Here is a 16,477-nt window from a genome sequence, read left to right on the forward strand (position 1 = left end):
GGGTAAGTATCAGTTGGCCTGACTAGAGGACTAGACAGTGGGTTATTTAAAGGTAACAGTTAGCCTGACTAGAGGACTAGACAGTGGGTTAGTATCAGTTGGCCTGAATAGAGGACTAGACAGTGGGTTATTAAAAGGTAACAGTTAGCCTGACTAGAGGACTAGACAGTGGGTTATTTAAAGGTAACAGTTAGCCTGACTAGAGGACTAGACAGTGGGTTATTTAAAGGTAACAGTTAGCCTGACTAGAGGACTAGACAGTGGGTTATTTAAAGGTAACAGTTAGCCTGACTAGAGGACTAGACAGTGGGTTAGTATCAGTTAGCCTGACTAGAGGACTAGACAGTGGGTTATTATCAGTTGGCCTGACTAGAGGACTAGACAGTGGGTAAGTATCAGTTGGCCTGACTAGAGGACTAGACAGTGGGTTATTTAAAGGTAACAGTTAGCCTGACTAGAGGACTAGACAGTGGGTTAGTATCAGTTGGCCTGAATAGAGGACTAGACAGTGGGTTATTAAAAGGTAACAGTTAGCCTGACTAGAGGACTAGACAGTGGGTTATTTAAAGGTAACAGTTAGCCTGACAAGAGGACTAGACAGTGGGTTAGTATCAGTTAGCCTGACTAGATGACTAGACAGTGGGTTAGTATCAGTTGGCCTGACTAGAGGACTAGACAGTTGGTTATTAAAAGGGAACAATTAGCCTGACTAGAGGACTAGACAGTGGGTTATTTAAAGGTAACAGTTAGCCTGACAAGAGGACTAGACAGTGGGTTATTTAAAGGTAACAGTTAGCCTGACTAGAGGACTAGACAGTGGGTTATTAAAAGGTATCAGTTAGCCTGATTAGAGGACTAGACAGTGGGTTATTAAAAGGTATCAGTTGGCCTGACTAGAGGACTAGACAGTGGGTTATTTAAAGGTAACAGATAGCCTGACTAGAGGACTAGACAGTGGGTTATTTAAAGGTAACAGTTAGCCTGACTAGAGGACTAGACAGTGGGTTATTTAAAGGTAACAGTTAGCCTGACTAGAGGACTAGACAGTGGGTTATTTAAAGGTAACTGTTAGCCTGACTAGAGGACTAGACAGTGGGTTATTTAAAGGTAACAGTTAGCCTGACTAGAGGACTAGACAGTGGGTTAGTATCTGTTAGACTGACTAGAGGACTAGACAGTGGGTTAGTATCAGTTGGCCTGACTAGAGGACTAGACAGTGGGTTATTAAAAGGTAACAATTAGCCTGACTAGAGGACTAGACAGTGGGTTATTTAAAGGTAACAGTTAGCCTGACTAGAGGACTAGACAGTTGGTTATTTAAAGGTAACAGTTAGCCTGACTAGAGGACTAGACAGTGGGTTAGTATCAGTTAGCCTGACTAGAGGACTAGACAGTGGGTTATTATCAGTTGGCCTGACTAGAGGACTAGACAGTGGGTAAGTATCAGTTGGCCTGACTAGAGGACTAGACAGTGGGTTATTTAAAGGTAACAGTTAGCCTGACTAGAGGTCTAGACAGTGGGTTAGTATCAGTTGGCCTGACTAGAGGACTAGACAGTGGGTTATTAAAAGGTAACAGTTAGCCTGACAAGAGGACTAGACAGTGGGTTATTTAAAGGTAACAGTTAGCCTGACTAAAGGACTAGACAGTGGGTTAGTATCAGTTAGCCTGACTAGAGGACTAGACAGTGGGTTATTAAAAGGTAACAGTTAGCCTGACTAGAGGACTAGACAGTGGGTTATTTAAAGGTAACAGTTAGCCTGACTAAAGGACTAGACAGTGGGTTAGTATCAGTTAGCCTGACTAGAGGACTAGACAGTGGGTTAGTATCAGTTGGCCTGACTAGAGGACTAGACAGTGGGTTATTAAAAGGTAACAATTAGCCTGACTAGAGGACTAGACAGTGGGTTATTTAAAGGTAACAGTTAGCCTGACTAGAGGACTAGACAGTGGGTTATTTAAAGGTAACAGTTAGCCTGACTAGAGGACTAGACAGTGGGTTAGTATCAGTTAGCCTGACTAGAGGACTAGACAGTGGGTTAGTATCAGTTGGCCTGACTAGAGGACTAGACAGTGGGTTATTAAAAGTAACAGTTAGCCTGACTAGAGGACTAGACAGTGGGTTATTTAAAGGTAACAGTTAGCCTGACTAGAGGACTAGACAGTGGGTTGTTTAAAGGTAACAGTTAGCCTGACTAGAGGACTAGACAGTGGGTTATTTAAAGGTAACAGTTAGCCTGACTAGAGGACTAGACAGTGGGTTATTAAAAGGTAACAGTTAGCCTGACTAGAGGACTAGACAGTGGGTTATTTAAAGGTAACAGTTAGCCTGACTAGAGGACTAGACTGTGGGTTATTTAAAGGTAACAGTTAGCCTGACTAGAGGACTAGACAGTGGGTTATTTAAAGGTAACAGTTAGCCTGACTAGAGGACTAGACAGTGGGTTATTTAAAGGTAACAGTTAGCCTGACTAGAGGACTAGACAGTGGGTTATTTAAAGGTAACAGTTAGCCTGACTAGAGGACTAGACAGTGGGTTATTTAAAGGTAACAGTTAGCCTGACTAGAGGACTAGACAGTGGGTTATTTAAAGGTAACAGTTAGCCTGACTAGAGGACTAGACAGTGGGTTATTTAAAGGTAACAGTTAGCCTGACTAGAGGACTAGACAGTGGGTTATTAAAATGTAACATGAGTGTTCACTAGAGAATAGAGAAGTTCTCCGATCATTTCCTTGTCCTAACGTTAGGGAGTATCATTCCAGAACCATTGTTCAAGGTCACTGAACATCCTGATGGCTTTAAATGGAAAGGAACACCAAGATCTTGCCAACTGAACCACTCGAAGCCCAAATACCTCAGTGGTGAGTTCCTTCTTTTTTCCTCTTTTCTGTTCACTTTGACAAAGTCCTGTGTTGAATTTGAATCAATCTCCTCTTCTCTGTTTTCACTTCTTCAAAAACAGTTTTACTTTAGTAGATATTAGGTCAACAACGTCCCAATTGAAAATCTTTTATTTTCATGATTCCTATATTTATATCGCAGTGCAGTTAGACTGAAGAGAAATAATAAGACATTCTGTTGTACACAAGTTACAAATTTATTACTTTAGTCTTTAGTTTTTTGTGACAGTACAAAATTAAATATCAAACACCATCTTTAATAAAAAATAGAATCGGAGGATACGTCCCAAATGGCACCCTCTTCCCTTCATAGTGCACCTCTCTTCACCGGGGTCCTTAGGGCTCCTGTCTAAAGTAGTGCACCTCTCTTCACCGGGATCCATAGGGCTCCTATCTAAAATAGTGCACTATATAGGGCATAGGGTCCTTAGGGCTCCTGTCTAAAGTAGTGCACCTCTCTTCACCGGGGTCCTTAGGGCTCCTGTCTAAAGTAGTGCACCTCTCTTCACCGGGATCCATAGGGCTCCTATCTAAAATAGTGCACTATATAGGGCATAGGGTCCTTAGGGCTCCTGTCTAAAGTAGTGCACTATATAGGGCATAGGGTCCATAGGGCTCCTGTCTAAAGTAGTGCACTATATAGGGCATAGGGTCCATAGGGCTCATGTCTAAAGTAGTGCACTATATAGGGCATAGGGTCCATAGGGCTCCTGTCTAAAGTAGTGCACTATATAGGGCATAGGGTCCATAGGGCTCATGTCTAAAGTAGTGCACTATATAGGGCATAGGGTCCATAGGGCTCCTGTCTAAAGTAGTGCACTATATAGGGAATAGGGCTCTGATCTAAAGTAGTGCACTATATTGGGAATAGGGCTCTGGTCTAAAGTAGTGCACTATATAGGGAATAGGGCTCTGGTCTAAAGTAGTGCACTATATAGGGAATAGGGCTCTGATCTAAAGTAGTGCACTATATTGGGAATAGGGCTCTGGTCTAAAGTAGTGCACTATATAGGGAATAGGGCTCTGATCTAAAGTAGTGCACTATATTGGGAATAGGGCTCTGGTCTAAAGTAGTGCACTATATAGGCTAAAGGGTGCAATTTGGGACGTAACCTCATATTCTTCATGTTTAGTCTGAGTTGATATAATTCCCCGTTGACGTTGCTAGTACACCAGCGTACTAGACTAGAGAGGAATATATCGGACATTAGACAAACATTCAGTATTCTAATTCATCATTTAGACGATACATAAAACACGGCCGGGATTCGATCCGCTCGACGATATGGATCATGCGCCATTTAAAGGTAATGTCTCTAGGAACACAGGAACGTTGGCTTTAAAATGTGCATAGCTGACAAAGAAGGATCGGATCGAATCCTGGCATTTCAGTGATCATTTCTTTCAATACACAGTGAAAAGGGTAAATACGTTAATAACCAAATAGAGGAAGAGCTCCTGGATGTGTGACATGCAGGTACAATATATATCTAAACAAACGTGCACTTGGGTGATTTACTAGTAGAAAATAAATCCCCAATGAGTCCTGGACAAAAGTAGTCAGTTGGATCGAATCCCCAACTGGGTAAAACCACCTGTCGATGTGCCCTTGAAGCAAGGCGTTCTGGGTAAGAGCGGCCTGATAAAATGACATGATTCCATGTACATGCTGTTCTATGTTGGAACAATAACCACAGCTGGCGCACTGACTATTTCACATTAAATAACTGTTTATTGCCATAAACATTGAAATGTAGGAGATCTAAATTTTGTTTAGAGATTCAGAAAGATGTGTTGGTTTGATCTAAGAAGGGAATCTTACCTGTCATCTAAACGAGAGACGTACTGGAACTAAACAAGTACCATAACACTACAGACAGACAACCAGCAGGTCTATGGGTAACATACCTGTATATCTTTACACCTGTGGGTATTTATTAGTAGGATTTAGTCCACGCTATGCACCTTTTAAAGGCAATGTTCTTCCACTGAGATGGCATACACAGTAAACCTGTCAGCTCATTCAGATATTTTACTTCTATATGGTGCATAGCCGACAAAATCGCAATTGAATCCTGGACGTTTTGTCATATTATACTGAACAAAAATATAAACGCAACATGCAGTTCATATGAGGAAATCAATTAATTTAAATAAATCCATTAGGCCCTAATCTATGTATTTCACATGACTGGGAATACAGATATGCATCTGTTGGTTACAGATACCTTAAACAAAATGGGCCTCAGGTACTCGTCTCTGGATTTCTGTGCATTAAAATTGCCACCGATAAAATGCAATTGTGTTTGTTGTACATAGCTTATGCCTGCCCCATACCATAACCCCACTGCCACCATGGGGCGCTCTGTTCACGCTGACATCAGAAAACGCCAACATTCAATTCTCTGGCAACCGCTCTGGTGGACATTCCTGAAGTCAGCATGCCATTTGCATGCTCCCTCAAACATTTTGACATCTGTGGCATCTGTGGTGTGACAAAACTGCACAATTTAGAGTGGCCTTTTAATGTCCCCCAGCACAAGGTGCACCTGTGTAATATGCCATTTAATCAGCTTCTTGATATGCCACACCTGTCAGGTGGATGAATGATCATGGCAAAGGAGAAATGCTCAGGGATATAAACACATTTGTGCACAGAATGTGAGAGAAAGAGCTTTCTCTGCGTATGCAACATTTCAGGGATGTTTTTTATTTCAGCTCCTGAACCACGGGACTATAACACTCTACATGTTGAGTTTATATTTCTTCTTCAGTGTATATTATCAATCGTGCATGTTTTTACTGCATATCCCACCTGGAACATACAGTATTTCAACACTAACCTATAACAAAAGGACCAGCAGCCTGACATGACCAGAAGTATTCATCTTGATAAGGGTGTAGATACGGTAGGTAGGTAGGTAGGTAGGTAGGTAGGTAGGTAGGTAGGTAGAAAGGTAGGTAGGTAGAAAGGTAGGTAGGTAGGTAGGTAGAAAGGTAGGTAGGTAGGTAGGTAGGTAGGTAGAAAGGTAGGTAGGTAGGTAGGTAGTTAGGTAGGTAGGTAGAATGGTAGGTAGGTAGGTAGAAAGGTAGGTAAGTAGGTAGAAAGGTAGGTAGGTAGGTAGGTAGGTAGGGAGAAAGGTAGGCAGGCAGGCAGGCAGGCAGGTAGAAAGGCAGGTGGGTAGAAGGTAGGTAGGCAGGTGGGTAGAAGGTAGGCAGGCAGGTAGGTGGGTAGAAAGGCAGGCAGGCAGGTAGAAAGGCAGGCAGGCAGGTAGAAAGGCAGGCAGGTGGGTAGAAAGGCAGGCAGGCAGGCAGGCAGGCAGGCAGGCAGGCAGGCAGAAAGGCAGGCAGGCAGGCAGGCAGGTGGGTAGAAGGCAGGTGGGTAGAAGGCAGGTGGGTGAGAAGGCAGGCAGGTGGGTGAAAGGTGGGTATATGGGCAGAAGGTGGGTGGGTAGAAGGTAGGTGGGCAGAGATGGTGGGTGGGCAGGTGGGCAGAAAGGTGGGTAGAAGGCAGGCAGGTGGGCAGGTGGGCAGAAGGTGGGCAGAAGGTGGGTGGGCAGTTAGGTGGGTGGGCAGAAAGGTGGGTGGGCAGGTGGGCAGAAGGTGGGTGGGTGGGTGGGTGGGAGAAAGGTGGGCAGGTGGGTGAAGGCAGGTGGGCAGAAGGTGGGTAGAAAGGTGGGTGGGCAGAAAGGTGGGTGGGTGGGTAGAAAGGTGGGTGGGTGGGCAGAAAGGTGGGCAGGTGGGTGGGCAGAAGGTGGGTGGGTGGGTGGGTGAAGGCAGGCAGGCAGGCAGGTGGGCAGGTGGGCAGGTGGTGGGTGGGTGAAGGCAGGTGGGCAGGTGGGCAGGTGGGCAGAAAGGTGAAGGTGGGCAGGTGGGTGGGCAGGTGGGCAGATGGGTGGGTAGAAGGTGGGTGGGTGGGTGGGCAGAAAGGTGGGTGGGTGGGCAGAAAGGTGGGTATACAGGCAGAAAGGTGGGTGGGTGGGTAGAAAGGTGGGTGGGCAGAAAGGTGGGTGGGTGGGTAGAAGGTGGGTAGAAGGTGGGCAGGCAGGCAGGTGGGCAGGCAGGTGGGTGGGCAGGTGGGTAGAAGGCAGGTAGGTGGGTAGAAAGGTGGGCAGGTGGGCAGGTGGGCAGAAAGGCAGGTGGGTAGAAAGGTGGGCAGATGGGTAGAAGGTAGGTAGGTAGGTAGAAAGGTAGGTAGGTAGGTAGAAAGGTAGGTAGGTAGGTAGAAAGGTAGGTAGGTAGAAAGGTAGGTAGGTAGGTAGAAAGGTAGGTAGAAAGGTAGGTAGATAGGTAGAAAGGTAGGTAGGTAGGTAGAAAGGTAGGTAGGTAGGTAGAAAGGTAGGTAGAAAGGTAGGTAGGTAGGTAGGTAGGTAGGTATATCATTCAGGTGATTAAAAACACACATCTGCTCCTTCTACTGCATATGAACAATACTCAACTTTCCCATATCTACATTTCTGATCAATGGGGAAACTTGGCCTTCACAACAATCACATCAATCACGTTACAGATTATTGTTACCATGGATACCATGACATGATCAAGGTTTGTTTGGGATGTTTAGGTCTTGGAGCAGTCAGTTTGTTGTTAGAGATAAACCACATAGTTCTCAGGGATCAGGCCAGTCTTTCCCTGGAACGTTGCTTGGATCCAGCCAGGTTCAATAGATGGATACACTGAGGATGGAGAGACAAGGAGAGAGCATCTGTCAGTCAAAGAGAGGAGAGAGAGGAACGTTGCTTGGATCCAGCCAGGTTCAATGAAACATGGAGCGCAAACCCCACTAGGCTAGAATAATTAGCATTGATGACAGATAAAACCCCACTAGGCTAGAATAATTAGCATTAATGACAGATAAAACCCCACTAGGCTAGAATAATTAGCATTGACGACAGATAAAACCACACTAGGCTAGAATAATTAGCATTAATGACAGATAAAACCACACTAGGCTAGAATAATTAGCATTAATGACAGATAAAACACACTAGGCTAGAATAATTAGCATTAACGACAGATAAAACCCCACTAGGCTAGAATAATTAGCATTAATGACAGATAAAACCCCACTAGGCTAGAATAATTAGCATTAATGACAGATAAAACCCCACTAGGCTAGAATAATTAGCATTAATGACAGATAAAACCCCACTAGGCTAGAATAATTAGCATTAATGACAGATAAAACCCCACTAGGCTAGAATAATTAGCATTAATGACAGATAAAACCCCACTAGGCTAGAATAATTAACATTAATGACAGATAAAACCACACTAGGCTAGAATAATTAGCATTAACGACAGATAAAACCACACTAGGCTAGAATAATTAGCATTAATGACAGATAAAACCACACTAGGCTAGAATAATTAGCATTAATGACAGATAAAACACACTAGGCTAGAATAATTAGCATTAACGACAGATAAAACCACACTAGGCTAGAATAATTAGCATTAATGTCAGATAACTGACCTCGAGCCTGTGTGACCATACTGTCTGCCCTGACCTCGAGCCTGTGTGACCATACTGTCTCCCCCATCTCCCCTCAAGTTCACCCCTCTCCTCCCCTCTTCCCTCCGCCTCTCTCCTCCTTCCCCCCCCCCTCTTCCCTCCGCCTCTCTCCTCCTTCCCTCCCCCTCTTCCCTAAGCCTCTCTCCTCCTTCCCTCCCCCTCTTCCCTCAGCCTCTCTCCTCTCTTCCCTCAGCCTCTCTCCTCTCTTCCCCCCTCTCCCCCCTCAGCCTCTCTCCCCTCTTCCCTCAGCCTCCCCCTCTCTTCCCTCCCCCTCCCTTCCCTCAGCCTCCCCCTCTCTTCCCTCCCCCTCCCTTCCCTCAGCCTCCCCCTCTCTTCCCTCCCCCTCCCTTCCCTCAGCCTCCCCCTCTCTTCCCCTCCCCCTCTCTTCCCTCCCCCTCTCTTCCCTCAGCCTCCCCCTCTCTTCCCTCCCCCTCTCTTCCCTCCCCCTCCCTTCCCTCCGCCTCCCCCTCTCTTCCCTCCCTTCCCTCAGCCTCCCCCTCTCTTCCCTCCCCCTCTCTTCCCCCCCTCTCTTCCCTCAGCCTCCCCCTCTCTTCCCTCAGCCTCCCCTCTCTTCCCTCCCCCTCCCTTCCCTCAGCCTCCCCTCTCTTCCCTCCCCCTCTCTTCCCTCAGCCTCCCCCTCTCTTCCCTCCCCCTCTCTTCCCTCAGCCTCCCCCTCTCTTCCCTCCCCCTCTCTTCCCTCAGCCTCCCCCTCTCTTCCCTCCCCCTCTCTTCCCTCCCCCTCTCTTCCCTCCCCCTCTCTTCCCTCAGCCTCCCCCTCTCTTCCCTCCCCCTCTCTTCCCTCAGCCCCCCCCCCTCCTCCCCATAATACTCTATAGGGAATAGGAACGGATCCTCTTACACAGTAAAATAACTGCTGCAGAGGATGTGAATGTTACCCTTATCTCTGCTGGCGACTGCTAGTGTATGCTGGCTCTGTCAGCTGAACGGATGAGATCCAGCTAAGCTGCTCCACAGCTTTCCTTCACTACGAGGTTACTGTGACCTGCTGTAAGGATGCTGCCCTGGGACTGAGCCAAACACATGGCAAGAGGCAAAATAACATCCCCCTGAAGCTGGCTATCTGGGTGTTTAGAGAGAGGATAGGTAATAACATCCCCCTGAGGCTAGGCTATCTGGGTGTTTAGAGAGAGGATAGGTAATAACATCCCTCTGAGGCTAGGCTATCTGGGTGTTTAGAGAGAGGATAGGTAATAACATCCCCCTGAGGCTAGGCTATCTGGGTGTTTAGAGAGAGGATAGGTAATAACATCCCTCTGAGGCTAGGCTATCTGGGTGTTTAGAGAGAGGATAGGTAATAACATCCCCCTGAGGCTAGGCTATCTGGGTGTTTAGAGAGAGGATAGGTAATAACATCCCTCTGAGGCTAGGCTATCTGGGTGTTTAGAGAGAGGATAGGTAGTAACATCCCCCTGAGGCTAGGCTATAGAGAGAGGATAGGTAGTAACATCCCCCTGAGGCTAGGCTATCTGGGTGTTTAGAGAGAGGATAGGTAATAACATCCCCCTGAGGCTAGGCTATCTGGGTGTTTAGAGAGAGGATAGGTAATAACATCCCCCTGAGGCTAGGCTATCTGGGTGTTTAGAGAGAGGATAGGTAATAACATCCCTCTGAGGCTAGGCTATCTGGGTGTTTAGAGAGAGGATAGGTAATAACATCCCTCTGAGGCTAGGCTATCTGGGTGTTTAGAGAGAGGATAGGTAATAACATCCCTCTGAGGCTAGGCTATCTGGGTGTTTAGAGAGAGGATAGGTAATAACATCTCTCTGAGGCTAGGTTGGCTATCTGGGTGTTTAGAGAGATGATAGTGTCAAGCTAAAAGCAAGGTCGCTATGCTTCCACTCTCTGTACACACAACACTGGGAAAGTGCCAAGTCATTACTGAGGCCTACCAAGTTGGGGTGGCCCCTGTCTGTATGCAGGACAACCTACAGATGGTTCCTTCTATAGACCAGACCTGGGCAAAATACATAGCTGAGGAATATCTGCTGTATACAGGAGCAGATGGACCCATTCAGTTTAACAGCAGATACACCGCATTAGCTGTCTGTCTGTGTGTGTGTGTGTGTGTGTGTGTGTGTGTGCGTGTCTCACCGTTTGAGAAGAGAGCCCCCTGTGGGAAGCTGAGCTCATGGCTGTGTTCTGCCTCACAGGAGTACATGGCCTTGGCGTCTCTGGAACACAGGAGACATTACAAAGTCAACAGACATACTGTACGTCTATGGCATTGGTGCCTCTATGGATATGGATGGACAGAGAGACAGACAGATACATCTCTATAAAGAGGGATAAAGACAGACAGATGCATCTCTATAAAGATGGACAGAGGGATAAAGACAGACAGATACATCTCTATAAAGAGGGACAGAGGGATAAAGACAGACACATACATCTCTATAATGATGAATAAAGACAGACAGATACATCTCTATAAAGAGGGATAAAGACAGACAGATATATCTCTATAAAGATGAATAAAGACAGACAGATACATCTCTATAAAGAGGGATAAAGACAGACAGATACATCTCTATAAAGATGAATAAAGACAGACAGATACATCTCTATAAAGAGGGAAAATGACAGACAGATGCATCTCTATAAAGACGGACAGAGGGATGAAGACAGACAGATACATCTCTATAAAGAGGGATAAAGACAGACAGATACATCTCTATAAAGATGGACAGAGGGATAAAGAAAGACAGATACATCTCTAAAAAGAGGGACAGAGGGATAAAGACAGACAGATACATCTCTATAAAGATGGATAAAGACAGACAGATAAATCTCTATAAAGATGGACAGAGAGATAAAGACAGACAGATAAATCTCTATAAAGATGGACAGAGAGATAAAGACAGACAGATACATCTCTATAAAGAGGGATAAAGACAGACAAATACATTTCTATAAAGATGGATAAAGACACACAGATATATCTCTATAAAGAGGGATAAAGACAGACAGATACATCGCTATAAAGATGGACAGAGAGATAAAGACAGACAGATACATCTCTATAAAGATGGATAAAGACAGACAGATACATCTCTATAAAGATGGACAGAGAGATAAAGACAGACAGATACATCTCTATAAAGATGGACAGAGGGATAAAGACAGACAGATACATCTCTATAAAGATGGATAAAGACAGACAGATAAATCTCTATAAAGATGGACAGAGAGATAAAGACAGACAGATACATCTCTATAAAGATGGACAGAGAGATAAAGACAGACAGATACATCTCTATAAAGATGGACAGAGGGATAAAGACAGACAGATACATCTCTATAAAGAGAGATAAAGACAGACAGATACATCTCCATAGAGATGGACAGAGAGATAAAGACATACAGATACATATCTATAAAGAGAGATAAAGACAGACAGATACATCTCTATAAAGATGGACAGAGAGATAAAGACAGCCAGATACATCTCTATAAAGATGGACAGAGGGATAAAGACAGACAGATACATCTCTATAAAGAGAGATAAAGACAGACACATACATCTCTATAAAGATGAATAAAGACAGGTGACCAACAGGTGACTAACAGTCGACTAACAGGTGACCAACAGGTGACCAACAGGTGAATAACAGGTAAATAACAGGTGACTAACAGGTGAATAAGAGGTGAATAACAGGTGAATAACAGGTGACTAACAGGTAAATAACAGGTGAATAACAGGTGAATAACAGGTGACTAACAGGTAAATAACAGGTGACTAACAGGTGAATAACAGGTGAATAACAGGTGAATAACAGGTGAATAACAGGTAAATAACAGGTGACTAACAGGTGAATAACAGGTGACTAACAGGTAAATAACAGGTGACTAACAGGTGAATAACAGGTGAATAACAGGTGACTAACAGGTGAATAACAGGTGAATAACAGGTGAATAACAGGTGACTAACAGGTAAATAACAGGTGACTAACAGGTGAATAACAGGTGAATAACAGGTGACTAACAGGTAAATAACAGGTAAATAACAGGTGAATAACAGGTAAATAACAGGTAAATAACAGGTAAATAACAGGTAAATAACAGGTAAATAACAGGTGAATAACAGGTGAATAACAGGTAAATAACAGGTGAATAAGAGGTGAATAAAAGTTAAATAACAGGTGAATAACAGGTACATAACAGGTGACAAACAGGTGACAAACAGGTGACTAACAGGTAAATAACAGGTAAATAACAGGTAAATAACAGGTAAATAACAGGTAAATAACAGGTGAATAACAGGTAAATAACAGGTAAATAACAGGTGAATAACAGGTAAATAACAGTTAAATAACAGGTGAATAACAGGTACATAACAGGTGACAAACAGGTGACAAACAGGTGACTAACAGGTAAATAACAGGTAAATAACAGGTAAATAACAGGTAAATAACAGGTGAATAACAGGTAAATAACAGGTAAATAACAGGTGAATAACAGGTAAATAACAGGTGAATAAGAGGTGAATAACAGGTGAATAACAGGTAAATAACAGGTGAATAAGAGGTGAATAACAGTTAAATAACAGGTGACTAACAGGTAAATAACAGGTGACAAACAGGTGACTAACAGGTGACTAACAGGTGACTAACAGGTGAATAACAGGTGACTAACAGGTGACTAACGGGTAAATAACAGGTGACTAACAGGTGAATAACAGGTAAATAACAGGTGAATAAGAGGTGAATAACAGTTAAATAACAGGTGAATAACAGGTGACTAACAGGTGACTAACAGGTGACTAACAGGTAAATAACAGGTGACTAACAGGTGACTAACAGGTAAATAACAGGTGACTAACAGGTAAATAACAGGTGAATAACAGGTGAATAACAGGTAAATAACAGGTGAATAACAGGTAAAAAATAGGTGACTAACAGGTAAATAACAGGTGAATAACAGGTGAATAACAGGTGAATAACAGGTGACTAACAGGTGAATAACAGGTGAATAACATGTAAATAACAGGTGACTAACAGGCGAATAACAGGTGAATAACAGGTGACTAACAGGTAAATAACATTTGAATAACAGGTAAATAACAGGTGAATAACAGGTGAATAACAGGTGAATAACAGGTGACTAACAGGTGAATAACAGGTGAATAACAGGTGAATAACAGGTGAATAACATGTAAATAACAGGTGACTAACAGGTGACTAACAGGTGAATAACAGGTGAATAACATGTAAATAACAGGTGAATAACAGGTGAATAACAGGTGAATAACAGGTGAATAACATGTAAATAACAGGTGACTAACAGGCAAATAACAGGTGAATAACAGGTGACCAACAGGTGAATAACAGGTGAATAACAGGTGACTAACAGGTAAATAACAGGTAAATAACATGTGAATAACAGGTAAATAACATGTAAATAACAGGAAAATAACAGGTGAATAACATGTAAATAACAGGTGACTAACAGGTGAATAACAGGTGAATAACAGGTGAATAACATTTAAATAACAGGTGACTAACAGGCAAATAACAGGTGAATAACAGGTAAATAACATGTAAATAACAGGAAAATAACAGGTGAATAACATGTAAATAACAGGTGACTAACAGGCAAATAACAGGTGACTAACAGGCAAATAACAGGTGAATAACAGGTGACTAACAGGTAAATAACATGTAAATAACAGGTAAATAACAGGTGAATAACAGGTAAATAACAGGTGAATAACAGGTGACTAACAGGTGAATAACAGGTGAATAACAGGTGAATAACAGGTGAATAACAGGTGAATAACATTTAAATAACAGGTGACTAACAGGCAAATAACAGGTGACTAACAGGCAAATAACAGGTGAATAACAGGTGAATAACAGGTGAATAACATTTAAATAACAGGTGACTAACAGGCAAATAACAGGTGAATAACAGGTAAATAACATGTAAATAACAGGAAAATAACAGGTGACTAACAGGTAAATAACATGTAAATAACAGGTAAATAACAGGTGAATAACAGGTAAATAACAGGTGAATAACAGGTGAATAACAGGTGAATAACAGGTGAATAACAGGTGAATAACAGGTAAATAACAGGCAATAACACAATGAACAGATTGAAGAATGAGGAATCAGAAGTTTAACATGTTTTAAAGGTAGGTTACACCACCAAATGGAGGAGAGAGCAGGCTGCATATAGAGTAGGTCAGACATTTGGGAAAAAAGACATTCTGACATTCTACCTTCCAACAGGTGTGGTCTGCGCCGCTGAAGGGCAGTTTTCGAACAGCATGGCTCTTGCAGCAACCCTGAAATACAGACAGGAACAATTCAGTCCCATTTGCCTATTATCTCTCAAATCTATATACCAATGGCCTGAAATCTCATGCTAATTACATGCAAGGGTGTGAATGATTTTATGTTCAAAAGGTTGTCTTGAGTCATTTTGACCCTGCACACAGGGGTAAGTGCACTTTCATTCAGAGCGGCCAGTGTTCCTCATTTCTGAGTGTGAAGTCACAGCATGTCTTATTATTAAGTGTGAAGTCAGTGAAACGGCTTCAGCTACACAATAAGACACACAATAGAGGAGGCTTCCTTCCCTTCCGTTACCAGGCAGGCAAGAGGCCAGCCTTCCCCTTCCTTCCCCCTCCTCTGCCTTCCCCTCCAAGGTGAGGGACCAGCTCTTGACCCACTGACGACACAGGATAGGAGGCTTTACCCTACAGGACAACTGTAGACACAGGAGAGGAGGCTTTACCCTACAGGAGAGGAGGCTTTACCCTACAGGACAACTGTAGATACAGGAGAGGAGGCTTTACCCTACAGGACAACTGTAGATACAGGAGAGGAGGCTTTACCCTATAGGACAACTGTAGACACAGGAGAGGAGACTTTACCCTACAGGACAACTGTAGATACAGGAGAGGAGGCTTTACCCTACAGGACAACTGTAGATACAGGAGAGGAGGCTTTACCCTACAGGACAACTGTAGATACAGGAGAGGAGGCTTTACCCTACAGGACAACTGTAGACACAGGAGAGGAGGCTTTACCCTACAGGACAACTGTAGATACAGGAGAGGAGGCTTTACCCTACAGGACAACTGTAGATACAGGAGAGGAGGCTTTACCCTACAGGAGAGGAGGCTTTACCCTACAGGACAACTGTAGATACAGGAGAGGAGGCTTTACCCTACAGGAGAGGAGGCTTTACCCTACAGGACAACTGTAGATACAGGAGAGGAGGCTTTACCCTCCAGGAGAGGAGGCTTTACCCTACAGGACAACTGTATATACAGGAGAGGAGGCCCTGAGGAGGTGCCTGAGGAAGGCCCACAGCATCATCAGGGATGCCAACCACCTCAGCCAGGAGCTGGTCTCTCCCTTACCATGGGACAGACGGTACCGGAGCAAGAGGTTTGATGCCAACCACCTCAGCCAGGAGCTGTTCTCTCCCTTACCATGGGACAGACGGTACCGGAGCAAGAGGTTTGATGCCAACCACCTCAGCCACGAGCTGTCCTCTCCCTTACCATGGGACAGACGGTACCGGAGCAAGAGGTTTGATGCCAACCACCTCAGCCACGAGCTGGTCTCTCCCTTACCATGGGACAGACGGTACCGGAGCATGAGGTTTGATGCCAACCACCTCAGCCAGGAGCTGGTCTCTCCCTTACCATGGGACAGACGGTACCGGAGCAAGAGGTTTGATGCCAACCACCTCAGCCACGAGCTGTTCTCTCCCTTACCATGGGACAGACGGTACCGGAGCAAGAGGTTTGATGCCAACCACCTCAGCCACGAGCTGGTCTCTCCCTTACCATGGGACAGACGGTACCGGAGCAAGAGGTTTGATGCCAACCACCTCAGCCACGAGCTGTCCTCTCCCTTACCATGGGACAGACGGTACCGGAGCAAGAGGTTTGATGCCAACCACCTCAGCCAGGAGCTGTTCTCTCTCTTACCATGGGACAGACGGTACCGGAGCAAGAGGTTTGATGCCAACCACCTCAGCCACGAGCTGTCCTCTCCCTTACCATGGGACAGACGGTACCGGAG

General features: G+C 44.4%; 1 protein-coding gene across 2 annotated transcripts in view; it reads right to left on the reverse strand.

The window, feature by feature from the left end:
- Window positions 1–7,074: 7,074 nt before the first annotated feature.
- The window catches only part of LOC135553260 (rho GTPase-activating protein 42), a 240,268-nt gene continuing 230,865 nt past the window's right edge, over window positions 7,075–16,477 (reverse strand). For both annotated transcript variants that reach the window (XM_064985435.1, XM_064985434.1), the window contains 3 exons: window positions 14,659–14,724; window positions 10,529–10,608; window positions 7,075–7,577 (listed from right to left, as the gene is read on the reverse strand). In XM_064985435.1, coding sequence (XP_064841507.1) covers window positions 7,489–7,577; window positions 10,529–10,608; window positions 14,659–14,724 — 235 coding nt within the window. In that variant the 3' untranslated portion in view covers window positions 7,075–7,488. The remainder of the gene's footprint in view (window positions 7,578–10,528; window positions 10,609–14,658; window positions 14,725–16,477) is intronic.

This window comes from Oncorhynchus masou, chromosome 13 (genome assembly GCF_036934945.1).
Source record: "Oncorhynchus masou masou isolate Uvic2021 chromosome 13, UVic_Omas_1.1, whole genome shotgun sequence".
In the NCBI taxonomy this organism is placed as follows: domain Eukaryota; kingdom Metazoa; phylum Chordata; class Actinopteri; order Salmoniformes; family Salmonidae; genus Oncorhynchus; species Oncorhynchus masou.